Here is a 27,439-nt window from a genome sequence, read left to right on the forward strand (position 1 = left end):
GGCAACAGACACAGGTAAATAAGGAGGGAACTGGTCAGCCAAGAGGTGAGTTGAGGGTGTGGGATAGAAAGTAGAAAGGGAGAGCAGTAGAGAAGGAAAGAAATAGAAGAGAAAGGACGGGATAAAAAAGAGAATCGTACCTTTCTAGATTTGTAGACTTTAGAATTATTTGGAATTGTCCATTTGAGATACTAGCTGTGATTTATATTTCTTTGGGGTTTTTTTGGTCAGATTTTTAATAAGTATATTTGCTGAGAACTAGGAAGAGTTTTCCTTTAAAGTTTCATGAATTGTTTTTGTTTTTCAGCAGAGGAACCACAACAGCCTGACCTAGAGATATTATTCTGTGGGTTATATTCATTAGCAAGATAACATTAGTTTTATAGCAGAAGAAATGAATCAAGACAAAGGCCAAACTGAAGATTTCCGTTCCTGTGCTAAACTCTGTGGTCAAGTGTGGCCATTAGCTTTTATCATTTAAACGTTTGTCATCTTCTGTGTTTCAAGCACTAATCTAAATGTCAGAGATAAAAGGAGGCATAGGACATTGTTCCTGCCTTCAAGGATCAGGCTGGTTAATGGGAAAGACAAGTGATGGGTACATATAAAGTGTTTTGGCAGCATGAAGAGGGAGCTCTGTGAAAGAACTGTGCCTGTAGAGGTAAAGAGGGGTTTCCAGAAAGTGATCTTGTGCCCCTGTTTGTAAATGTGAAGGTTAGGTGGAGCCTTGCTGGCAGAAGGCTAGATTGCACACGTTTGGGCACTAGGGGACCCTTTAATGTAGTGAGAACATAAAATGCAGGGGCAGGAGGGGAGAGGGGGGTGATGAAAAATGAAGCTGAAAGAGGATATTGAGGCCAGATTCTGAAAGATTGCTGGTGAAGGAGTTGGATGTTTTCCCTTGGGGTGTGATAACACAGGGTAGTGCTGGTGGTACATAGGTGGGCAAACAAATCAGTGAGACGGAGAAGGTGATTCAGAAACAACCTCCAGAACATATCACTACTGTTAAAGGTAGTCCTTTAGGTCATCGGGAGAGACCTCAGTGGTGCTGGAACAAATTGTTGACTCTTTGAGAAGGACAGTTCAGTTACTTGTTTGAGAAAATAATTTATGCGAGCATTTATGTTAAGAATCTCAGATTTAAGGGGCACCTGGTGGCTCAGTCAGTTAAGAGTCCAACTGTCGATTTCGGCTCAGGTCATGATCTCCTGGTTTGTGAGTTGGATCCCCGAGTCAGGCTCCGCGCACTGACTGACAGCGCTGAGCCTGCTTGGGATTTCTCTCCCTCTCTCTCTGCCCCTCCCCCACTTGTGCTTGCCGTGTGTGTGTGTGTGTGTGTGTGTGTGTGTGTGTGTGTGTGTGTGTCTCAAAATAAATAGACTTAGAAAAAATATTTAAAAAAATAAAGAATACCAGATTTAAAAAAAAAGAATATCAGGGGCACCTGGGTGGCTCAGTTGGTTAGGCGACCGACCTTGGCTCAGGTCATGATCTCACAGTTCGTGAGTTCAAGCCCTGCGTCAGTCTCTGGGCTAACAGCTCAGAGCCTGGAGCCTCCTTCAGATTCTGTGTCTACCCCTCTCTCTACCCCTCCCCTGCTCACGCTCTGTATCTCTCTGTCTCTCAATAATAAATGAATGTTAAAAAAATTTTTTTAAAAATAGAATATCAGATTTAGAGAAACTCTGGCTTCATAGCAAAATAGAATCTGATGTTTCAGGCCATTTTTCTTACCCTGAAACTTTTTTTTGTAGCATCTGCAGAAAAAGAGGCAATCAAGGGTACATACTCCAAAGTGCTTGATGCTTATGGACTCTTAGGTGTTTTACGATTAAATCTTGGTAAGTTTATTTTTCAATATAATTAATCTTTTTCATTTCTTTGTTTTAATTGTAAGGATTTGAGGGAGACTGTTTATCATTTCAGACTCCATATGTGAGCTGAAAGTGTGGTAACATCTTTTAAATCCTAATTATGCTAATCTTGGGGAAATGTTTGTTGACTGAAAAGGTATGCTACATACTCAAGCTCTCGTGATTTTAAGTTCCAGAGACATTATTCTGTGTGAACACTTGAAGGATTGGTATCAGTGGTCAAAAGAGAAAATCAGGGCATTGCCCTTTCTCTTTGTTTCAGTGCTTTCGGAAACGATGTTTTAGTGAGAACTGCACTGATTACTCTGGTTTATACTGGAAAGGACATCTGCTTTGTAGTTAAAAGGTCTCAGCTTGAATCTGTCTCTGCCACTTAATGTCACCGTGGGCTGCAGAGTAACCTTTGGGATTACCCGTTTGTCTGTAACCGTATGGCTGGAAGTGTGGCCCAAGACCCGGTGCCAGTCCGTGAGCCATTTCACTATTGGTCTGTGATGAGATAAGGAAGCTTGTGACATCATGCAGATCAACACATGGCTTCCTTCGTTGATAAAGTCCTACTATGAGAAAAAAGGTCCACTAAACTAAACAGTGACTTTGGCCAGGTAATTGATTTTCATTTCACAAGCGTCTTCTCTCACCGTGACAGGTTATGGGCCATACTCTGAAGCGTACTGGGCTATAAAGTGGAGGTTTGTCACTTGTTACGCATCTATCACACGTAAAGCCCTGTGCCAGGTGCTTAACTAATACTGTCTTAGGTACTCCTCACAGTCCAGTGAGATTCATTTTAGTGCTGGTTTATCAGGGAGCAGATCTCAGGTTGGGTTTTGTTCACACCCTGAAGTTGGGTTGGATTATAAGTAGTGGAGCCAGGATTCAGGGCCCCCTCTGCCTCATCACAGCCCACGCTCAAGGTACACCACTGCTGAATTTCGCCTTCACACTCATCTCAAAGGATTGTCAAAATTAGCGAAAAGTCTCTACGAAAGTTTTTGTAAACCAAATTGCTTTATAAACTGTTACCAGGGGCTTTCTGCCCACATATCAGCGGCAGCAGCTCCCGTTTATATAGATTTTTTTTTTCCAGCTGTGCTATTTATTTACAAAGACCTCTCACATTTATATTCTTATCTGGATTTCCTCACAGTCATAAAGGAAAGATGGGGAGCATAACACATATATTGTTTTATTTGACAAATTTTGTATATCCTCAGATTGAGTAGAGGAACATTTCATGAATGTGAGATTATTCTGTTAATGTTTAAATACACATTTAAATATACAAAATATAAATACAAAAATATAAATATAAATTTATAAAAGATATAATTTATATATGTTTAAATATAATAGCTTCATTATATTAAATGTGCTCAAGCAAGGATTTTTTTTTTCAAGTCTTGCCAAAATGCAGTTGTAAACATAAACATGTCCGTGTCAATTTAAAATAACCGTGCTGTTGGATTTAAAAAGTTAGAAACATGACAAGAAAGTTGGAAGACACTTTGAATAGCTTGAGAAATACTGAGACTTTTCATCCAACTAATTCTTTGGTTTTTGCAGGTGATACTATGTTACATTATCTGGTGCTAGTCACTGGATGTATGTCTGTTGGAAAAATTCAAGAATCGGAGGTTTTCCGAGTTACTTCCACCGAATTTATATCACTACGAATTGATTCTTCAGATGAGGATCGCATTTCAGAAGTGCGAAAAGTTTTGAATTCGGGAAACTTTTATTTTGCGTGGTCTGCATCTGGAGTCAGTTTAGATCTGAGTCTTAACGCACATCGTAGCATGCAAGAACACACAACCGATAATAGATTTTTCTGGTGAGTTTGTGTTACGTTTTTCCCCTTTGTAATCACGCGCTTGCTGTGCAGGAGTTTGGTGGTTTGGGTTATAGTGTGTTCAGCAGTAACTTCCAGAGATAGCAGGGATGGGCATTTCTGATGGGGCACACCGCTCTTTCCTGCTCCAGAATCCTCAGCCGAGCAGCACAGGCATCCAGTGTCAGTTTGTCGAAGCTCTCAGGTGACACGAGACCCATTTGCTCTCCCTGATCCAGACTGACCTTTCATTTCCAAAATATATTCAAGATGTTTATTTTAAGATTAAGAATGAATTAGTTGTAGTAGAAGTGTGTTGCTAATACTTAACCGCTGTTAGTTTTGAGATCTTTCCTCTGGCAGTACTGTTTTCCTAAGACAGCATCACATTATTTTTAATTGAAAGATTATAGGTAGATAATCTTGGTTCAAGAGCAAGCGACTATGAAGAAGTGGTATACTAGGATAACCCTGAGTACTATAATAAAATAAGACTTGAGTAGGTAACTATTTCATGTTTATGCATTAATGTGCTTTGTTCGAAGTGTGCACAAAGGGGGTGAGCACACGTGACTATAATTAGTACTGCTTTATTGGAGGAGGCCACCTTTCTAGTGTAGAGGTTCCCTTGTCCACAGCCAGCATGGATGTTGACTTTTTTCCTTAACATCATGTACCAATTATATTTCATTATGTATACAAATGTTATAAGGCCAAAGTCCATGACTCTGTGCTCTTGGGTCTCCCTTGGTAGTTCAGATTCAAGGTGTTCCTCCTGTATATTTTCCCTCCCCCCACCCCCCATTTCCACCATTTACCTGTATGGTCCTTGAGTAGCATGTTCAAGTCTGACCCATCTGCCCTGGCTGGCAGAAGGCTCAAAGCCAACAACAACCTTAGGATAGGAAACTACCTTTAGAACAAATTTTGTAGCTAACGTGGAAGTTTTTTGGCCCAGCATAGTAGCGTGGAGGAGAAGCAGGGCGAATGAAAAAAGACTCTAGTGCACTGTAGTCAGAGACTTGGAGCCTCACAAAGGAGGAGATGATGGAGGGGTGGGGAAAGAAGGGTTAATAGGGCAGATGAGTGGCATAGAGTCCATATCAGTCCTATACTTTTTCTGATGGAAGAGACATTGAAGTTCCTAACGATGATAGCAGCTGGGCTGGGCAACTGTCCTTACTTTTTTACCCCCCACCCTGCTCATTCTTAACCCCAAAATCCTTAGATTAAGAGATAAAAGTTTTCCTGCTATAATTAGAAGTTTAAGCAGGTGCAGATGTATTGGTTCAATGATCAGCAATTAAGCACATTTGCTAAGTTTAGCCAGTGGGAATAATTTATTTACCATTTCGTTCAATTAAGGTTGAAGGTGGGGACAAGTTTAGATAACAGATTGAGGGAGTTTGTCTAGTGGAAGTCAGGTTGAACAAAGGGGAGACTAAAACACCAAAGATGAGTTTTGGTCACTTAACACTTTCTACATTTTGCTAAGGACTGGGATTCTTTTTTTTTTTTATCGTTTATTATTTTTGAGAGAGAGTGTGTGTGTCTGAGAGCAAGCAGGAAAGGGGCAGAGAGAGAGGGAGACACAGAATCAGAAGCAGGCTGCAGGCTCTGAGTGCTCAGAACAGAGCCCAACGCGGGGCTCGAACTCACAGACTGCGAGATCATGACCTGAGCTGTAGTCGGCCGCCCAACCGAGCCACCCAGGCGCCCCAGGACTGGGATTCTTGAGCTTCCCTTCAAACAGAAATATGAAAGTTTTATGCATTTATTATGCATACTCTTGTAGCTTAGTAGAAATATTTTCCAGGATACAGCCAAGTAAGTTTTTGTTGTCAGAGTCACAAATCCCTATTATAAAAACCCAAGTTGTTTTACTCCATTGGAGATTTGAAGCCAATGCCAGTTGAGAGTTGTTTATAAATTTAAATAGAATTAAAGCAGCAACACATTGGCAACAAAGGAAAATGAAAACTGATGGCAGACAGAGAAACTCTTATCTGAACAAACGCACAGGCTCCCGCTTCCATTTAAATGGGGACAAGTAAGTTTTGTATGCCTCTGCCATGACATGGGACTCGCTATGGCATCTGGACATACTGGGTCACGGTCAGTTTGAATTTTGCCTCAGATGAGCGTAGGCAATGGTGAAAGTTTGGAAGCTTAAGTCGTATTTTTAAAATACGTAATGGCTGCTGGATTCAGTGTTAGTCCAACAGTGATCTCACCACTCATTCACATTCCAGTACACTTTCTTGAATGGACGGTTTACCAGAACTGCACGTGACCACCACAGCCACACCCTGGGGGGGAAGAGGGCTGGGCTACTGCTGGTCCAGTAGTATTGCTGTGTATTTATGATTAAGGCAGCAAGATACTGCAGAGCACTAAAGAAGAAAAATCTCTACTTAAAACAGAAGAGTTTTAAAACTCAGAGAACCAGACTTCAATATTTTTTTAAATGTAATCTTAAAATTTTATTTACTTTTTTAAATTTTTTTTATTTTAGAGAGAGATCACTCTCTATAAATACGGGGGGGAGAGGGGCAGAGGAAGAGGGAGAAAGGAAATAGACAACCTCCAGCAGGCTCCATGCTCAGCACAGAGCCTGACCTGGGGCTCGATCCCATGACCCTGGGTTCATGACCCGAGCCAAAGTCAAGAGTCAGACATTCAACCGACTGCGCCACCCAGGCGCCCTGAACCAGGCTTCAGTATTAGAGAAAATTCACTTTTGTAAGACACCTTGTTATCTGAAAAGACCCAAGTTTTTCTGCACAACATTATACTTTCCTTGGTCAGAGGTTGGTTGGGAGATTCCGTATGCATTCTTTAGAGGAGTAAGGCTCCAGTAGAGAACCCAGATGAGGCAGTCTGTGGGATGAGAAGGTGGCCAGCCGGGCAGGATTGCAGCCCGTATCCCTGATTTAGCCATAGCGACTCTGCTTTGCTATGTTTCCTAATCATTTGGCTTCTGTGTACGAACACAGCATAAAACTTTTTGCCCTGAAAAAAATTGAAAACCAGGCCCCCTCTGTTCCATAGAATGCTAAACTCCTTGGAGTAATGGAAAACTCTAGACATGTATTAATATGGTAGCTACTAGTTCAGTTGGCTATTTAAATTAAAATTAATTAAAATAGAGCCTTATTAAAGTTGAGCCTTAAGAGTAAAGCTTTATAAAGTGGGATGGGGATATGCGTATGAAATCCTTTTTTTGGAAAAGTCAGGTTATATATACATTATATAAAAAGACAACAGAATAGGACACAGCTACTAAAAACATAAAAGATCTGCTTCTTTTCTACGGACCATAGATCACATGCCAGAGGATCGCATTTTATTGCCTCATCTGATTCCTGGCATGGTAAATGTAAATGAACTGGTTTATTTGTAGGGCCTTTTAATTGAATAGCATTAAATTAATGCTTCAGGAGCACTGCTTTATTAAAGCTTATACAGTGTTAGCTGGCACTCAGTGAGCTAATGAGTTCTTCCTTTCCTGTTAGGAATCAGTCTTTGCACTTGCACCTCAAGCACTACGGCGTGAATTGTGATGACTGGCTATTACGCCTCATGTGTGGGGGAGTAGAAATCAGAACAATCTATGCTGCTCATAAGCAGGCCAAGGCTTGCCTCATTTCCAGACTCAGCTGTGAACGAGCTGGGACCAGGTTTAATGTCCGGGGAACAAATGATGACGGCCACGTTGCTAATTTTGTAGAAACAGAACAGGTACGTAGTGTTTTATATTGCTTCGTGCATGTGTTAGGTGCGAGGGCCAGAAACTAATAGAACCACAGTTTTTGATCTGATTCAGAACTCATTTTCACGTCTGTAATGCCATTTCGGGGTGGTCCTTGGCTCCCTTCTGGCCTGAAAAAAGGCTTCCCTGAAACAGACTTATTTATAAACAGACTTAGGTGTGGCTCTTCAAATGAGTAACAAGGGGTTTACTAACTAGCATGACATGGTCAGTGCGGTACAGTTTGGTATTGAATTTTAAAAATCCTCAATGATAGAGCTAGACAACTTAATAGAGTGGTTTGTGTGTGTGTATGAAATGAAATCAAACCCAGCTCTTTTAAAGGTAGATATGGATATCATCTAAAATGAAAACTTATGACATTTTCAGCTAGAAAGACAAATACCATATGATTTCACTCATGTGAAATTTAAACAAAACGAACAAAGAAAAAAAGAAACACACCAAAAAAAGACTCTTAAAGACAGAGAACAAACTGGTGGTTGCCAGTGGGGAGGTGAAGGAAGGGGTGCATGAAATAGATAAATGAGGTTAAGGGCTTATGTTGAGGAGCACTGAGAAATCATCATTGAATCACTATATTGTATGCCTGAAACTAATATGACACTGTGTGCTAACTATACTTGAATTTAAAACAACTTAAAAAAGAATCATGACACTTTTGGCTCAAAACTGTATAATTGTAAATTCAGGCCACACCCCCCAGCCCAACTCAGTTCTTCAAATTAGTTTTTGAAAAATACTGAAAACTAAAGAAAAAAAATTAAATATAAAGGTATGTGTGTAAAATATTGAGATTTAGAAGGAATTCCTTTTTAAGACTTGTGCTGCTTATGCTTATGTGTTTGCTATTTTTTTGGTTAATATGCAGAAAAACTATCGCTCAATAAAAGAAAGCCAAACTTCCTTAGTAGCCTCTCCTGGATATTTTGTTAGGACAGTTGTGCGGGAGAGATTGGTCATAAGATATAACTCGCATGCAACAGTTGGTAGTAAATTTGTGTTTGTAAATGTAGAGGTCATACCTTTGTGGGAATGTTTCATCTGTTATTTTTCTCTGTAGGTTGTGTACTTAGATGACTCTGTTTCTTCTTTCATCCAAATCCGGGGGTCTGTTCCATTGTTCTGGGAGCAACCAGGGTTGCAGGTATCTGGTTAACATTGTTTTGTTCTTTTCTTTTGAATATTTTCCATATTTTCTAAGCTCTCAGGATAGTCTGTTAGTTCCTGGGATAGTCGTGTTATTCAGTCTAGTAATATTAGCTAGATTCACAAATTAGGGTCTAAATGCACGAGTTCCTGGAATTGTCTTAGATGCTTTTCCTTTAATGTTCTTTCAAATGTCTGTAGAAATTCAACTGCTGTATTTAATATTAAAATTTTAATGTTTCCATAACACACTGATATTCATGGTGTTTCATATTTACTATCTCAGTGTCTTTAATATATAGCAGTTTAGTCTCTTTAGGTAGAAGAATGTAGCAGTTAAAAAAAAGCTTCTGAAACCAGACTTCTCAATTTGCATCCTTACTCTGCCACTACTAGCTGTGTGATCTTGGACAAGTGGTTTAACTCCTCTGTGTCTCAGTTTGCTTATCTATAAAATGGGAATAATAATAGTAGTAGTTCCTATTCATAGGGTTGTAAGGATACAATGAAAAGTACTAAGGCAATGCCTAGCACCCACGGGCAGCACTGTGTAAAATGTGCTACTGAAATTTTGCTTTGTAATTTATAGGGACCTGTCATCTTTAATACGTTTAATACGTTTAATACGTTTAATACGTTTGCTTTCTGATTTTTCTAAAACTTTGTTGATACAGGGATGCCTGGGTTTAAGCATCTGACTTTCGCTCAGGTCATGATCTCATGGTTCCTGGGTTCAAGGCTCAGTCAGTTAAGCATCTGTCTTCAGCTTGGGTCATGATCTCACGGTTCATGGGTTCGAGCCTCACATCTGGCTCTGCACTGACTATGTGGGGCCTGCTTCAGATTCTCTGTCTCCCTCTCTCTCTGCCCCTCCCCCCACTCAAAAATAAATAAACATTAAAAAAATTTAAAAAATAAACTTTGTTGATATAAATATCTAATACTTAAAATATAAGATTCTTTCATGTAAGTTCATAATTTTAGATTACCCATAATAATGTGATTTTGCATTTTATTTTTATTCAGAAATCTTTAGTCCTTAAAGTATAAGTTATTTTCATTTTAGACTTCTAGTATGTAATATCTACTAAGTTAAAAAACAGTTTTTTAAATTTTTTTTTTTTTTTTTTTTTTTTTTTTAGAGAAAGACAGAGACAGAGTGTGAGCAGGGGAGGGCAGAGAGAGAGAGGGAGACAGAATCCGAAGCAGGCTCCAGGCTCTGAGCTGTTAGCACAGAGCCCAACACGGGGCCAGGCCGGAACTCACAAACCATGAGATCATGACCTGATTTGAGGTCAGCTGCTTAACTGACTGAGCCACCCAGGCGCCCCTTTAGCCTATAGTATTTAGAAAATGGACAGAAAAAAAATCTTGCCTCCTTTTAGTTCACAGCTGGATCTCTTACATTTTAGGCTGGCTGTGGTAGAGAAAGATTGCAGACCATTTCAACCTTTGCGGTACCGCACTTTATGTAAGACAGGCCAAGAATTAACAAGGGTTAAAAGCAGTTACAATTCTTGAGTTCTTGTCAAGAATTTTTGCTTCTGCGGGTTTTCTCTTTGGCATGTAGGGGTAACTTAAGTAGATCTGTCTCTCTCCAAGTCTCTTTTGGGAAAGAACACCAACCCTACTCCACTTCTCCTAAGCCTGTGTGATCAGAGAAGGGTGTTTGGAATATTTGCTTGAAGAACATTCTGAAAACGTTGTTTTGATGCAAGTTGAATGCTTTTGCTTTAGAGATAGGCTACTGTAAGAAATGGTAATAACCTCTGTTATGCTGCTTTCTGTGATATTTTATTAGAAGCTCAGGATTACAGTATTTGATTATTCAATATGGTTGGATCTTGAGTAGTTAACATTGAGGGGTCCTCCTTGGGTGAGGTTACCCTCCTCCCTCCTTCTGTGTTCTGTGGCTGGCCCAAACAGTCTGTCTGGCCAATGTCCTATTGTTTATGGGCTGAAAACTACAGATTTTTAAATCATGCATTTCTTGATAGTAATTTTTAAGACATGGAGATAGTCCAACAGCTTTGCTAAATTGTCACGGAGCTGGCCCATTGTTGTCTTGGGTGAGGATCGACTAAGTGGTTCTCAATTATTTAACTTAGTAGTTTTTAAAATCAGCCTTTCTTTGAACAGAAATGGATCAGTTTCATAAGTATCCTTTACAGAAAAACATTTTCCCTATCATTCTAAGAGTAGGTAATATAGGAATGAAAATATTGAATCGATTAAAAAAAACTGAAAAATAGATATTTATTTTTAAAAATAAAAATATGAAGTCCCCAAATTTATTTTCCTTTAGAAGACAAACAAGGACTTTTGACAGAGTAGTTGGAAGTGCTTATTAGGTATCCTGTGTATTCTCAGGACTGGAATTAATTTTAAACTTTTTTTTTTTTAAAGTTCATTGAGAGAGAAAGAGAGAGAGAGAGAGAGTGCATGCACACGCGCAAGTGGTAGAGGGGTAGAGGGAGAGGGGGTGAGAGAATCCCAGGCAGGCTCCACACTGTCGGCACAGAGCCCAGCACAAGGCTCGATCTCAGGAACTGTGAGATCATGACCTGAGCCAAAATCAAGAGTTGGAGACTTAACTGACTGAGCCCCCAGGCACCCAGGATTGGAATTAATTTTAGGGTTCCTTGATGTTAGTGTTGCCTCGTGAGATGTCTCACTTCAGAAGGCCTGGACAGAGAGGATGCCTAGGCACTTGTCCCTTGGCTTGTCTCTTATCCTCCACAGTTAATTCCTCTGAGGTTTTTTTAATTATAAGATTTTAAGGAATCATCTGAGGTTATTTTACAATACAGATTCATGGCCTCAACTTCACATCAGCTGAAATAGAATCTCTTGGAATGGGGCCAGAAATCTGTATTTGTAACCAAGTTCCTTACCATTGAAATTTGAGAACTTCTGTGGACCTGATCCTATTCTATTGACCTTGAGGCATCTTCAACCCCATGTGCTCCAACAGCCAGTCCTGAACCAGCGAAGGTAACCCTTCACACTTAGCCCCAGCATTCACCTAGGTACTGGGGCTCTCCCTTTCTTTCTGTTTCCACTCTTACCATCCATCCCAGTTAGGGTCCTCCGGATTTCTTCCCGCCTGGAAGATTCTCACAGCTTTCTAACTGGTCTTTCTAACTGGTAGTTTTTCCCACTTGCGATACATTCTACTCATCAGATCTACCAGACACCCTTGTCTTCAGGATCTGCCTTCCTCTGCCCGTCCAACTTGGTGCCTTGCTGTTTTCTAACACGTATCCTCTGCCCCCCAAATTAAGGTGTTTCCTTCAGTATGGCCAACTCAGATCTCATTGAGTGGGTTCAGTTACTCCTCCACACTGATCTGTTCCTTAAATACTTAAGTCCCTCCAATGTATATTATTTTATACTGGGCATACACTGTCGTGTACTGTGAGAGATTCGAAGATCGTATTGGTGCTTCAGAGAGAGCTTACAAAAAGGCAAATGTCAATACGAATCAGTTTGAGGAATTAGAAGAGTTGCCGTAATGTGCTACATGGGTAAGAATGATATGTTAAGGGGTGGCAGCTCATTCATTTTACTTACGACTTCCTTTCTCTGAAGTTATTTCACATATACACTTCATACTGTTACTCTGACGTTATGTTGTAGCTCACCTTGGTCTTAGAAGATGGCAAGCATCATCAGATCTATGTCTAGGGTAGCGTTGCACACGCAATTCTTGGTTGAATTGAAGTCTTAGAAATATGTGAACATGAAGCAATAATATTGATGGAAAATGATGCTCCGTACCACCCGGTTAAATGGTTGTTAAAAATGATCTCTGGTACAACTTTTTATAAATTTACGATTGTTTAAAGCCTTAAAGCTTTCTAGAGTACTACTTTCGTGACACTTGATGTAAGAGCTCCTTGACTATAGAATTTTTTTAGGCAGTTGTCTTAAAGCCTAACTGAGTGATAAAACCAGTCAAGTTGACCCAGCATATTACCCTAAGAGTTATGATATATAACTGGTTATATAATATGTGTTGAAGAGCAGGGCAGTGGGGGAAAAAGCACAGCCATTGCTTGAAAAACAGAACTTCCATTCTTTTTTTTTTTTTACCTTCTTGACAGTTGGCCATACTGTTCAAGATAAATATTAATCAGTAAGCACAATGCAAAGTCTTGGACTTTTATAGAGGTATAGGCAATTACCTGAGAAAACTCCAAAGAAAAGGTATTGACTTCTGCTGAGTTTTCTTCAGTTTACAATGCTTAAATATGTCTTGTGGTACACAAAATTTTTAAATTTTGTAAAGACTATTAAGCACTATAAAGTGAAATTGAATATAGATGTGACATTAGGCTAATCACTTTCTTATTGAAAGGAAGAAACATTAAAGAGAGAATACTGATTATCAGGAGAGTTATTGGACTGTCTCACTTATCAGGACAGAAGCATGTTTAATGAATCATAATACTGTTAATTTTTGAATTGGATGAGCTTGTTAGAGCTTATTTTCTGATTTTATGTGTCGAACTGTATGACTAATTTGGTAGCCCTCTTCTCAGGCCCGCCTTAAAGTCACTGTGTTCAGATCAGGGAGAATGAATTCTGGGGAAACTTTGATCCCAAGACCTCAGGGCGAATGTTGCAAAGTGAAGTTCAGGGAAATAATCTGGTATCACCGTTATATTTCTTCTTGGCATTTCTTTCTTTCTTTCTTTCTTTCTTTCTTTCTTTCTTTCTTTCTCTTTCTTTCTTTCTTCTTTCTTTCTTTCTTTCTTTCTTTCTTTCTTTCTTTCTTTTTCTTTTTTTCAAAATATTTATTTTGAGAGAGAGAGAAAGAGGGAGAGGGAGCGGCCGAGAGAGAGGTGGGGAGAGAGAATCCCAAGTGGACTCCATGCTGTCAGCACAGAGCCCCAGACGGCTTGCTCTCAGGAACCATGAGATCGTGACCTGAGCGGAGATCAAGAGTCAGGCGCTTAACTGGACTGAGCCACCCAGGCGCCCCTCTTATTTCTTTTCTTAATTTTGTCTCATCTTTCTGCTACTCTCCTATGTGAGAAAAGAAAAACTGTAACAAAACAGAAAGGTAGATATTTTCCATCTTGTTCAATTCTCTTCACCCATATTTTCTGATTTTATGTGTGTGACTGTGAGATTGACTTAGAAAGTCTGTTTTCCAGAAACAGTGTTTTGAATTGGTTGGATCTTTGGATGAAGGAGGAGTGAATAGAGCATTTAGCGCAACAAAGAAAAAAATATGTGGACCTCGTACTTGTAGGCAGCTTGGAAGAGTAGGAATCAAGTTCAGGGGACCTAAATCCTCATATGAATCTTTTTTGGAATTAGTTCTGTTGACCTAAAGGGGCAAGTTATTTCACTAGTCTGCATTTCAGTTTTTTTATTGCCCAAGTGGCAGTACTGTGTTCACTTACACAGGACGTGTAGTTTGAGCTTAAAACAAGGTAATGTATATGAAAGACCTCTTAGAAGTATCTTTCATAAGTAAAAATTCCTGTTGGTTGATGAGTTTTCATAATGGTGTCTTATAACTTCTGTCCTTTTTTTATGAGGTCATGTTTTTAAAAATAAAGGGAAAGGAAACCCATTGAACTTGTTTTTCTTTTAAACCGTAATATGAATGAACATCAATTATCCAATGTAGTATTGTGTGTTCAGCAAATGAATTATCACGTACTATAAACAGTGATATTTCTTTTGTCTCCATGTCAGCTTTTGGTATGATTACATGTATTTCTCTCGCTGTAGGTGGGATCTCATCGTGTTCGTATGTCAAGGGGATTTGAAGCCAATGCACCTGCTTTTGACAGGTAAGACTGATTATTTTTACCTAATGCTCTAAGTTTTGGTATCGTTAAGCAGCGAACTAGTTATCGTATTTACCGATTCATTTCTGCTTGTTTGGGCCCTAAGTAAAATTTCTTCTGACTTCTAATTTAATCAGAAGAAGGTGATACCTAGTATTATGACTTTGGGGGTTGGTAGCACTAGGTTGTGGGTCTTCATCTCTTGGTCTGAAAACAACCTGTTTGGATACGCTGTCTAATAAGGTAGCCACTAGCCTCATAGAGCTACTGAGCACTTAAAATGTGACTGGTCCAAATTGAGATGTACTGTAAGTGTAACATGTACACTGGATGTCAGAGAGTTAGTGCAAAATAAAAGGTAAAATATCTTATTAATACTTGTTTTATAGTACATGTTGAAATGATATTTTGACTGTATTGGGTTAAATAAAATATAGAAATTCGTTTCATTGTTTATTTTTGCTTTTCTTAATGTACCTTCTAGAAAATTTAAAATTGTATCTGTGGCTCATGTTACATTTCCTTAGGAACGCATTGCTCTGTAACCCCTGGAATGGTTAGAAGCTGGAGAGAAAAAGACAAAAAACAAACAAAAAACACCTCCTATTTGGGGCCTATTTTTCTTAAGGCTAGAATGGTTAGGGAGGTCTCTCTGATGCCCACGGAGCATGCTTTGTCCTCACATGAGGAGCAGCCCTCTGCCCTAGCTGCCCTCCCAAGCTGGGTGGCCTGCGTTCTCCGCGCTTGTCTGGCACCAGCCTCCCAGAGGGGAGAGGGGGCTGGGCGGGTCCGGCAGCTCCAGCACAGACGGAAGTCTCAGCTTTGAGGAGTCAGCGAGGAAAGGGCCTTACCTGAAGCTTCATAAATTCAGAGTTTTGAGAGGAACGGATTTGTGGAATGAATCTGTATCCAGTGTTGCCAGTTGTAGAGGTGTGTGTAGAATACTGCCCTGTAGGTTCTATTTAATGGATTTCTGCTTGTTGGGGGGAAAATTCCGACGACCACTTGACACATACTTCTTTCTTTCTTTTCTTTAACAGGCATTTTAGAACGCTTAAAAACTTATATGGTAAACAAATAATAGTAAATTTGCTTGGATCTAAGGAAGGTGAACATATGCTAAGTAAGGCTTTCCAGGTAGGCATGATCAGCTTTTCTTCTGTTCCGTGGACACCTAGAATGATACTAAAAAATTATGTAGCGCAATAATGAACTTACTTCCTAGGAAAAGGTTGGGTACCTGTTGGAACCATTAACTCTTTGGGCTACCAAGAAACAGTTTTGCGTAATGTTGCTGACATTAGGGTTAGGGAAAACTTCCAAAGCAGTTGACTCTGTTTTCTGAAATGTTACTTATTTATCTTGTGGAAAAGCAGAAGAATGTCTTCCCCTCTGAAAAGTGTTCATCTGTCACTGATAAAAAGACACCGGACGGTTTCCTTCTCCATCCACGCATTGCCTCTGCCTGTTTCCTAGAAACCATAGTCATGGCTTGAAACCTATGATACGGTGAATACTGCACGTAAGACCATGCCTTCTCGTACCGATGAGAGAAAACTCGAGAACTGCGAGTAAAGACGAACCCAAATGATATATGCCCAACTTCTAAAGAAAAAGTATTCTTCATCAATGCTTACTATTAAAGCAACAATGAATTAATAGCAATGATGGTGTTCCATAAGATGATAAGCCTAAATTAAACAAAACAGAGAACATTTTCTGAAGTTCAGTCTAATGAAGTCCAGAAAGTAACTTATTTGACTGTTTTGTGTGACGCTTGTGAAATAAATATTGTTAATAAACAGATTATGCTTTAGAGAATGACTTTTAAAACATTTCAGTGTGAGTATAAAAACGTGAATTTTTTGGTTCTTAATAGGTTCTGTCTTAAGTCAGTTACTTTATTTTGAGATTCTATAACAGGTACAATTATTAAATGTGTAAAAAATGAAGTGTTGGTGGTTAGAAATAATTTTAATTTTCTGAACCAGATGAGAACATTATTTAAGTTCTCTGATGTTAATTATGTCACCTGATCTCTCTGGGACAGTATGCGAGGTTTCACGAAAAAGATGTTATTGGATACCATCAAGTAATTTTCCATTTTACTGCCAGTGTCAACTAAAGCTTTGTGGGAGATCAGTGAGATTTCACGGGACCGTGCTGAGGTTTAACTTTAAAATGCGACGTTCCATTCTAACATTACTTGATAAGATCATATTTAATTAACATTTAGATGAGTATTTGCCTTTTTACTTTCAGAGTCATTTGAAAGCTTCTGAACATGCTGCTGACATCCAGATGGTGAATTTTGACTATCATCAAATGGTTAAAGGAGGAAAGGCAGAAAAATTACATAGTGTTCTTAAACCTCAAGTCCAAAAGTTTGTAGATTATGGATTTTTTTATTTCAATGGAAGTGAAGTTCAAAGGTTTGACTGCTGTTTCTCTTTTCTTTGAGTTGGAACTTTGCTGTATTTTAAAAATTATTCTTAACGCAGAACTCTTGAATTACTTTTTTTTTATATCAAAAGTTTATAATTAAGTAAAATAACCTTTATTATACTTGATTTTAGGCTTGTTTTTCTTTCTTTAGAACAGAATAGGTAATAATAATACCTTCTATTATTGGACACATCTAGTGAGCCAGGCAGTATACTCAGTCTGTACATGTGTCTGTAACAGCAGTCGTAGGAAGAAGTTCTATTATCCCCATTTTCGTTTGGGGAGATTGAGGCATAGGCTCTAATTTGCCCCAGATCACATAGCTAAAAAGTGTTAGAGCGAGGATTTACCTGGCTCCAGCTCTCATGCTGTTATCTAGGAGACTATTCTGCCTCTCTCTTAGAACTAATATGTTAGATGTCTTGACCTCAGTAAGGACTATTATATGCAAATAGAAGTAAAAGACATTGCTTATTGTCTGTTTTAGCACAATTTCAGTCTTCAGCTTTTGATAATGAAGTAGAGGAGGAAAGGAAGTATTGAAAAAATGAAGTTCAGAGTATAGGATGAAGTCAACTTTAGTGAACAAACTCCGATTTTTAGTTTTCGACTTTGTGCGAAATTTAGTATCAATGCCATAGAATCTGTGTAGGTTGGTGGAGATAACAGATCTTAGGTTTTTAAAATTTCTTCCATATATATTTGATCATCTTTTATGTGCAAAGAGCCCTGCGGTTATAAATCTGAATGTATGTTTAGCTCCTGACTACGGGCCTAATTAGAAATAAGTGGGCATGGATAAATAGATGGTGATAAAGAGTATATGACAGAATGTTAACAGTTGTAGAATCTAGATGGTGGGTATGTGGATGTTTGCTGTAAAATTCTTTCATCTTTTTTGTATGTTTGAAAATTGTAGTAATAAAAAGGGATAGAAAGTGGATGCCGTATTTTGGTGATCACCTTAATTTTCCTTATTTTGTTTTAGCTCTACTATTTTTGTTTCAAACTAGCTGTTACACTTTACTGAATTTGTTGCAGATGCCAGAATGGCACAGTTCGAACAAACTGCTTGGATTGTCTGGATAGAACAAATAGTGTGCAGGCATTCCTTGGCTTAGAGGTAAATAATAATAATAATAATAATAGTAATAATAATAAGTTGTAATGTATGTATGTGACTTGCATCAAATGCCTCATTCAGTGCTTTTGTAATACTTATGTTTCTCATTAGTTACTTTTCATAAAATGAAATTATGCTTCATTAAAGGCATTTTTTTTACTTCTCGTATGTTTTTAACCTCCCCCCCCCCCCATTCCTTTTCATTTAAATATTTCCTTTACCTGTTCCAAACACTCTCTTCAGGTAGCTGATGTTTCCCTGTATCGTTCCTTAGCTTTCTGTTGAAAAACTGCTATGTACACTCTTCCGACAATCTCTTCTTTTGCCTTTTGGAATGGAAAAAAATTATATATATATTGCTTATTGTCTGCTTTAGTACAATTTAAAAATTGTATACACACACACACACATAATTTATATCGGCCTTTATTCTTCATGTAATTTCTTCAGAATTGGTGAGGATCTGTTTTCATATTCTGTGGGATTAGATTTTTGACCGTCGGTAACCCGATGCAGTTTCTACAGTGTTTTCAAATCAGTAGCTGCAAACAGGATGGATGGTTATTAGTGGGAGTGAGAGTGCATGAGATTCAGCTTCTCTAACGAAGTCTTTGTTTAAAAGTGTTTTTCTTTGCCATCTATCCATAAGTTCAGTCTAATATAGACATAGTCTCCCTGTATGACAAAGCAGCAATGCTGAGCTTTCTAGGTCTTTCCTGTTATGCAGGAGTGGGGGTCATTAGGCTGTGGTGGGTCTTCATTTCGTGTCACAGGAACTTAGTATAGTTCTCAAATACTATAAAAACAGGAGTAGGAAACAACACGTTCTTATTTCCTCCGGTGAATGATCTTAAATTTGGCCAGGACATTGGCTCATTAGCTACTCTGCAGCTGGGGTTCTTTCTGTCTCAAAAATGAAAGGGTAGTGTGTAGAATTCTCTGCTACAGAAGTGTAGCTACAGTTCTGTTCATGTAGCTAAATAGGTTCTACCGTTTTGCCTCTTTAAAATTCTGTCATTGAGACTTATGATTATAATTTATGTAGAAAATATGACAGAGACAAGAAAAGTGAAAGCAGACAGTTGGTCACTTGACATTAATCGCATGGCTTGGGTTTGTTTTGAGTTGTGTTTTTAAGTGGCTGAATACGTTTCTTTAGATTCTGAGAGTGAACTTATGGAAATGTTTGAAAGTCTTTACTCGAAGTATAACAAGTGTTAGTTCTCAGAATCTGACTTAACCAGCTATCCACTGTTGGTAGTTAGGTGTGAGAGAGCTCCCTCATATGTAGCAATTGGTTGACTGTTTACAAAATTGACTGCTAAAGTAGGCAAAGCCGAACTAGGGCGAAGACTAGTTTTGCCAAATTCCTTGAAAAGAGGGAGCTATAAATGATAAAATAAGTCCTAGGGGCTAATTTTGGTTTATTCTTCATGCTAGCCAAGAGCACCTCTGGTGCAAATCTCCAGGTAATCAAACGAACCTAGTTTAGTGTTTTTTATATTATTTTAGTTTTTGATCCCTCTCTAAATATGGATAATCATAATACTTGCAGATAAAACACAAATGGCAAGGAATTAAGTAAAAATGCAAGGCATAGAATATGACTGGCTTCCAAATAAGACAAATAGACTGGGTAAGGACTATACCTTGCTCTGACTGCCAAATTGCAAAGCCAAAGTTCATTCAGAGTAAAAACCAGTGACTCTTCCAGAGACATTTATTGTTATCCATGAAGGAATTGGGGCAGCCTGAAGACCTTGCATTCTTGCAATATACATTGTATATTGTAATATTGTAATATACATTGTACATACAATGTACATTGTATATATGTACATATACATATATGTATGTACATTGTATATATGTATATATTACAATGTATATTGTATTTGTATTGTACAATGTATATTGTAATGTATATTGTAATATACATTACCAATATAGATTTTATACATGAAAGACTGCCATGACTTTATTCAGAAACAGGACTAATTTATTTGTTTTTGTGACAGTTCAAGAGCAACTCTACTTTTCTCATAATCTCTTGATTTTAATTACCCACATGTGTAGAACCCAATCAAAAAATTAATTCCCTCTATATTTAAATAACCTAGCCAGATTTTTTTTCCTGTGCTTTATTGCATGCTGTTGAATAAAAGTGAACAATCAGTCCATCTCTCACACTTCTGTACATTGTGACAGCCTCCTTTTCAAGGTAAGATAAGTACAAGGATAAAAACTCAATAATCAAGCCCTAAAGGTACTGGGCTCATAATAAGTGTGGCATTTTACAGAGATATTTTACAGAGGCATTTACAGAGACATTTTAATGAGGTTAATTTCATCATTTAACCAGAAAGAAGTTGTTAATTACTACAAGGGAATATTAAGACACTTTTAAGATTCAATGACAAACTAAAATGGTGGGACAGAACACAGTTAGTCTCGTAAATTGGTAGGTTTTCAAAATCCAGTCCCACATGGCCCTATAAAATGCAAACTTTGGTTTGAGCCTTGTCGTTCTTGAAAAGTCTCATCACAGTTAATGTATTAATATACTTACAGAAGTTTCTCTTTTGCTGTTTTAGATGCTAGCTAAACAATTGGAAGCTCTTGGCTTAGCCGAAAAGCCTCAGCTGGTGACTCGCTTTCTGGAAGTTTTCCGGTCAATGTGGTCCGTGAATGGTGATTCGATCAGTAAGATATATGCGGGCACTGGAGCCCTCGAAGGAAAGGCGAAGGTAGAGCTAGGTTTCTCCTGACATGACGAGAGAGCCTCATTTTCCTTTCAATGACACTTTTAAATGGTCTCTTTTTAAATTAACAGTTGGGCTTTTATAGGTATCTGCTTCCAGTTCTGTTTTATTATCCTTCCGTGTCCTCTTTAATACTTCCTTCTGTAGCGGATACTAACGATTGGGTAGAAGAGAGTAATGTCCCTCAGCTTGGGGGGTCTTACGTATGACATAGTCATTTGGTGATAATCCGTTAGGCCTACATATGTATTGCTTATATTTTGTTTCATGATTTCTCAGAACTTACGTATCTGTGTCGCTTTTTATGTTGTTTTGATTATAGGATTTTTAAAAGTCCTAGTCCTCCTAATAAGGGGTCCTCTGTCATTTGGCTTTGTGTTCCCAGCACTTGATATAGTGCCTACCATTTAATAGGATTGTGACAAATACTGGTGGGATGAATAAATCAGTGGACGATTTATGCCACACTTACTATGAGCCCAGTACCTTTAGGGTTTGATTATTGAGTTTTTATTCTTGTACTTATCTTACCTTGAAAAGGAGGCTGTCACAATGTACAGAAGTGTGAGAGATGGACTTCCTCATAATTCTGTGCCTCCTCATTGCTTTTTAATATCTGGCATTATCAATAGACTGCTTCCTTACTCTAGTGTTTGGCACTTATTAAGAGACTTTGGAAACACACTCGAGATACTTTTCATTATTTTGTATACTTAAATAGTAACTTTTTAAGGCTCCTGTTTTCAGTTGGATTTTGTTAACATTTTAAATCTCTACAATTCTTCGGATTACCTCAGGAATAGAAAATAAGGGCATTTGCCATTTTTATAATTCTGCCACCCCTACAGTACAGCAGCTGAAATTCTTTGAAGACCACTCATCATCTCTAAGTCTTTTTTTCTAAACCTTCCTCCTCTTCTGCGTCTCCTAAAATGCCATGTCTGTCTCTGTTCAGTTATTGGCCTTACCTGTCACAAATGATTTTGTTGACATTGACAAATAATTACTTCTTAAATGGTCCCTCTTTTTGAAAACCTGAAATTGTTAAACCTCCTTTAGTACTCCTTTAAAAAAGAGAATATAATTCTTACTGTTAAAACTCGATTCTCTACAAGAGCTGCTTAAAATATTCTTTAATGCTCTTCCTTTTTGTTTCTGCAGCAGCCAAGACAGTATGTATACAGAGGTTATGTATATTTTCAGTGGTCTTGTGTCTCTAACTAATAGATGCGAATTCTCATGTATTAAATATACTAGTCTGAACTGAACTAAAATCTAACATCTGAACTGCTCTTTCTTTTCCTTTCTCTGGGTTCCTTTTGGTTAATTGCCTGATAATGTGAATGGTGAGTGTCTTTTCAAATACTGTCATTTGTATATGTCATCACATGGAAGAAAATAACATTTTAATTTCAAATTATCGTCACTTCTATAAAGGATGAAAATTACATATTGCAAATGAAAGGGTTTTTTTTAAAGGCCAGAGTTTGGTGTTTTGTTTTGTTTTTTCAACAGTCATCCAAATCTGTAAGATCAAAAGAAATCTTCATGGTAACTAACACGCCTGAGTAAACTATATGTTCATTAAAAGTTACGATCAGGAAATGCAGGCTTCCGGTTATGGGAATACGTCACAGGAATGAAAGGCACAGCATAGGGAATATAGTCAATGGTATTGTGGTAGTGTTGCATGGTGACAGATGGTTAGCTACACTGGTGGTGAGCACAGCTCAATTTATAGAGTTATCTAATCACTGTGGTGTGCGACACAAACTGACGTAACGTTGTGTGTCAGCGATACTAAAAAAGAAGTTATAATCAACTCACTGGAGGAATTGGCCTAAGTTTATTATTTTTATGGTTTGTATTTACATCGGCAATAAAATGAGCTAAGATATACGAACTGTAGTTCACATTTAGTATTTATTTATGAACTATAATTATAAATTTCTTTTTAGGCCAACCCTTCATTCTTAGGTTCAGTTTTAGTTTTAACTACTAGTATAAGTTATTGAGGAGCGATTCCAGTCTTATTTTTCTACACGTTATTTTTCTACTGTCGAAGTACTTGGAAGTTTTTCTAAGAGCATGTAAGTGGACCGCATCCTCCTTGATCTCCCCTGCGGCCCCCCCACCCCCCATCCCATCCTTAGTGCTATAGGTTACAATGTAGGAAGTAATTTCCTTGTTTTAAATAAGTACATGTCACTTCATTTCCTTTCTAGTAAGCAACGTTAGACATTTACTGCTCTTGATGTCATTAGTGAATGCGTTTGTGGTACTGAGCTTTTTCCACGTTTTTGTGCAGGACTGTTATCCAGAAGGAAAAGAAACAAAGGCATCTTGAGCCATTTTTGATATGATGATTTGATACTCAAAGTAGAATGATTAGGTCCTTTTTATTGCAGTAAGGTCAGATAAAACTGATTTAAACTTTCAAAATGCCTACTGAATAAAATCAACAATATTTGGAACAAAAATCCATGCTCTTTTCTTCCCCAACAGGCTGGAAAGTTAAAAGATGGTGCTCGTTCTGTTACTAGAACGATTCAGAATAACTTCTTTGACAGCTCCAAGCAAGAGGCCATAGATGTTTTACTACTGGGAAATACTCTAAATAGTGACTTAGCTGACAAAGCTCGAGCACTTTTAACTACCGGAAGTTTGCGCGGTATGCGTACTTTGTATTTTGATTACTTTATGTTATTTATATCCCTTCTAATAGTCCAAGGAGTAACTGTAAATTTATTTACATAAACATTTTTTAGATCAAGTTGATTAAAACAGTTTGTGGAGGAATTTCCATCGATGTAATTTTTAAAAATTGCATTCTCTAAAGGAAGTTCATCTCTTTGGAAATGTTTTTACATTCAGTGGTATTACTAAGCTGTAAAATGAGGCCCATGCAAGGCAGGATTTCATAGAATATTCAGCTAGTGCTTTGAATAGAGCATTCACTACCTAGTTATGTAGACAACAGTTGCTTTATTCAGAAAAAGAGTGCCTATATTAGTGATTTTGCTAATTTCCAACCCCAAATTTCTATAACTTGGTCTTCCCTTACCTTGCTGTTGTTTGAATGAGCATTAAATCATATTAGATAATAATTTAAAATATTGATTATTTTTAGACACTATTTAATATGAGACATAAATATATGGCTTTCAAGGTGGCTTTTTAACTTTCACTGAGTCTTTTATTAAAATCCAAAGAAGTTGAGCTCCTGTCAGTGTGTGTGTATTTAGCATCATCATGGGAAAAACTCAACAGGCACTGTAGAACTTAATGAATTGACTTCCTTAATTCCGTATTTTTTCTGTCTTCACTTTTTTTTTAGCACTCTGAACATTTTTACTTCTTCTGTTATCCCCAGCCAAACCTTACAGTTTCCCTGTGCATGTTAAGAGAAATTGTTCCTCATCAAATAATGTATTCTTGGATAATTACTTGGTCAACTAGGTTATCATGGATTCTTTCAGAATTGTGCATGGTGCTGTGGGTAGTTGGGTACAGTTGGCTCCTTGGGGATCTATTAGTAGGCCCCGGGGACTGAGGCCTACTAGCGCTCTAAAAAAACAAAGTCTGATCTTAGCTACTATTAACTTCAGGCTTTCTTCCTGGCTCCCAGCACCAGAGACTTGGCTGATTTGCATCTTGCCACTTCCTTCCACCTATGCCTTCTTTGATATGGAGGCATTGCTAAGCAACAGTTGAAAGTAAGCAACTGAAGGAAAGAAAAGGAGAAGCGAGGAGCTTAAGAATTCCCAAACCTGATTATCAGTTTTTTTAGTTGCCTGCACATGTTACTGTGTGTCAAAAGCGCCTAAAAAAAAGTACAGTCAGTTCTGCTCTAATGCTTGTTCTGAGAATGGGAATTTGTTCCACCGTGGACGCTCTGTTAGGGAACATTTTGAGCATAATGCCAGTTCTGCATTCCTTTATGCATGGTCTCACCCGGCAGAACTGAGACGGGTAGAAATACACAAAACACGCACACACATGTGCATACACTTCAAACCTTTCTCTGCTTCCATTCACCAGATGTGTTATGAGACATACCCATTCACACCTGGTGTTACAAATTTCCATCCCAATTCCAGAAGACCCTTCTTCCATCATTCACAACTACAGTTGACCCTGGAACAACACGGGGGCAGGGACACTCACCCCCCACAGTCAAAAATCCATGTATAGCTTCTGATTCCTCAAAAACTTACCTACCAATAACCTGTAGACCAGAAGCCTGACATAAACAGTTGATTAACACATAATTTGTATGTTATGTGTATTATGTACTGTAATCTTACAGTCAAGTAAAGTGTTAAGGAAGAGAAAATATGTTTGGAGTACTGTATTTACCAAAAAGGAATTCACGTATAAGTGGGCCTGTGCAGTTCAAACCCGTGTGTTCAAAGGGTCGGCTTGCTTGTCAGCTGCCATTCTCCTCATGCCCACTTCTACCAGCAAACTTCAGGTCTTTTTCATGACGAAGTGCCGTATTTAAGGAGTATTCAGACACCTCAAGCCATTTAACATGTGAAACCGTACTACTGTTTTTACTAGGGTCCCATCTGTTTTGGAGTGTCACTGCTAAAATTTGGGAGTGTTGTCCCCTAATCCCATTTTCCCCATAAGCTCTGTGGCTATGGGAATCTGTACTGTTTTGCACTGCATGGTGATTTTTGTGGAATGTGTATGTTTTGTTACAACTGAACTGATTGTACTTAATCGGCCGAGTCCCAGAAAGAATACTAGAAGATGTATATTCGGGTCCTCATGTGTTCAATACCCTCTAACCCCTTGGGTTTCTAGATTCATATTCTCTCTCACACGTATGTGCGTGCACACACACACACACACACACACACACACAGGAGCAGCTTGAAAAACAGGCCAAGGACCTCCTGATTGTGACACTCTGGACATCACTGAGTCACTGTAGGATTTTTCATAGATGCAGAGGGTTTGCGTCAGGTATTGTCACTTATGTTTAATCTTTGGTGTCTTATAGCCCTCAGAAAAAATAATCAAATTGATGTAAAAGAAAAAAATGAGGCCATCTTAGGATGTATTGTCATAACACTCTAGATTTTAATTGTAACTTGTTGTTTTACTAATGATTCTTTGTTTTCTTCTTGATGCATCCATAGTTTCTGAACAGACATTACAGTCAGGTACAGTATAGAAAACCAATCTGTAAATAAAAGCAAATTTTTCTTTATTTTTGTGAAGTTGATATTGTAAATCGACCAAGCCGTATAAATGGAAACTTTCTCTTATTTTGCCCTCAGTTTCTAATAGGATAAATTAATACCTTGTTTTAATCTGAGAAAAAAATTTTTAAGTTTGAGAAAACAAAGTACTTCGTTTAGGAGAAAATACATAATGCTGCCTGTCTTCTTCTAGTAGATGCTTAATTCTAATTAAATATAGCTCATCCAGTTTTAATTTCACCTTTATATTTCAATGAACACACATTGTTAGTATTATACCTTGCTTTTACTAGGCTAATGGTAAAAACCCCAGTGTGACTATTTTGGATTAATTTCAGAGTACTATCTGTGATATCTATCAGCAGTGTTTCTCACACATAGTATTTGAAAAACAATGACTTATTTTTTCATACTGTAGATGAAATATATTCTGTAACTATAAGACATGCACTAAAATGTGATCTGAACTCTTTTAAAAAGCGTCAAAATTGGTAACAAAGTTAGAGTAAGTGATCAGGACCTAAAGATCGTTATTTTTCTTGCCTTTCCTATTCGTAAGAATCTTATGCCTTCATTTTCTGGACAAGGTTTATGAACTTGTCCTTAAACACGGACATGTGGCAAAAGGAACAAAAACGGCCAAACGGCAAAATTTCTTGCCAGAAATGTATCGGAAAAAGACATCTTTTCTTCCTTTTACTGAAGATTTGGTATCTTAAGATTTGTTTTGCTTAGTTACTGTTCTGAACGTTTTGAGAAACTATTGGTTATTTTTGTGAGAAGTTTGGAAGAGGAGGGTACTTGGATGTATTTTGAGTTATGTAATGAAATCCATTTTCTGAAATGATATGGCATTTGGGAACGGACATCTGTTTGAACACGGGCTCATTTCTGCACATTGAGGTGCCAACCAGTTAAGAATAAGCTAGAAAATTGTTACAACTTTTTATTCCATTTATAAACTGATCTGACTTAATTCACACAACATGGCCGCATGTTTTCACACGATTCATTATTTGTCTTGCTGAGTATTTTAGGCTGTTAAATCACTCTAGAACTTGTATTTTGATATAGAGTGGATCACAGAGGCTGTTTTCATAGTAGGAACAGTGGCAGTGATTTCACTCACAAAGACCATGTCATGGAGAAGGATGCGTTGGGTACGGCCAGCTTCCAGTTAACCAACAGACCAGAACAAATCATGTGCTTTCATTACCACCTGACACCTTATACGAGTAGTCACGTCAAGTAGGAAGAGGGCTGCAAATCTGCGTGTCTGCTCCTGGGAACAGCAGGCGTGACCTGATCACCTCAGCAGTTCCCTCAGGAGATTGACGGGTCACACTGTTTTCCTTGTGATGCCATAATCTGCCTTTTTACTCTAATTCTCTTGTGTATCTTGGTACCCTAAAACAATAAATAGTAATCAAATCGTGTATTAAAAGGTGAGAATCATTGTG

General features: G+C 38.1%; 1 protein-coding gene and 1 long non-coding RNA gene across 4 annotated transcripts in view; one reads left to right on the forward strand and one right to left on the reverse strand.

Moving 5' to 3' along the window:
* The window catches only part of SYNJ1 (synaptojanin 1), an 89,907-nt gene that overhangs the window by 21,826 nt on the left and 40,642 nt on the right, over positions 1 to 27,439 (forward strand). For 2 of the 3 annotated variants that reach the window (XM_049627917.1, XM_049627916.1), the window contains exons 3-13: positions 1,758 to 1,844; positions 3,444 to 3,711; positions 7,224 to 7,449; positions 8,544 to 8,627; positions 14,378 to 14,439; positions 15,477 to 15,573; positions 16,699 to 16,868; positions 17,923 to 18,004; positions 20,599 to 20,751; positions 23,272 to 23,437; positions 25,917 to 25,940. In XM_049627917.1, coding sequence (XP_049483874.1) covers positions 1,758 to 1,844; positions 3,444 to 3,711; positions 7,224 to 7,449; positions 8,544 to 8,627; positions 14,378 to 14,439; positions 15,477 to 15,573; positions 16,699 to 16,868; positions 17,923 to 18,004; positions 20,599 to 20,751; positions 23,272 to 23,437; positions 25,917 to 25,940 — 1,419 coding nt within the window. The remainder of the gene's footprint in view (positions 1 to 1,757; positions 1,845 to 3,443; positions 3,712 to 7,223; positions 7,450 to 8,543; positions 8,628 to 14,377; positions 14,440 to 15,476; positions 15,574 to 16,698; positions 16,869 to 17,922; positions 18,005 to 20,598; positions 20,752 to 23,271; positions 23,438 to 25,916; positions 25,941 to 27,439) is intronic. The other variant, XM_049627918.1, reaches the window with a different exon arrangement.
* LOC125920767 (uncharacterized) lies at positions 25,836 to 27,439 on the reverse strand. The gene is made up of 2 exons (XR_007457186.1): positions 27,109 to 27,439; positions 25,836 to 25,960 (listed from the first exon to the last, which is right to left on the reverse strand). It is a non-coding gene; the product is annotated as an uncharacterized LOC125920767 (long non-coding RNA).

Source organism: Panthera uncia, chromosome C2, assembly GCF_023721935.1.
Source record: "Panthera uncia isolate 11264 chromosome C2, Puncia_PCG_1.0, whole genome shotgun sequence".
NCBI lineage: Eukaryota > Metazoa > Chordata > Mammalia > Carnivora > Felidae > Panthera > Panthera uncia.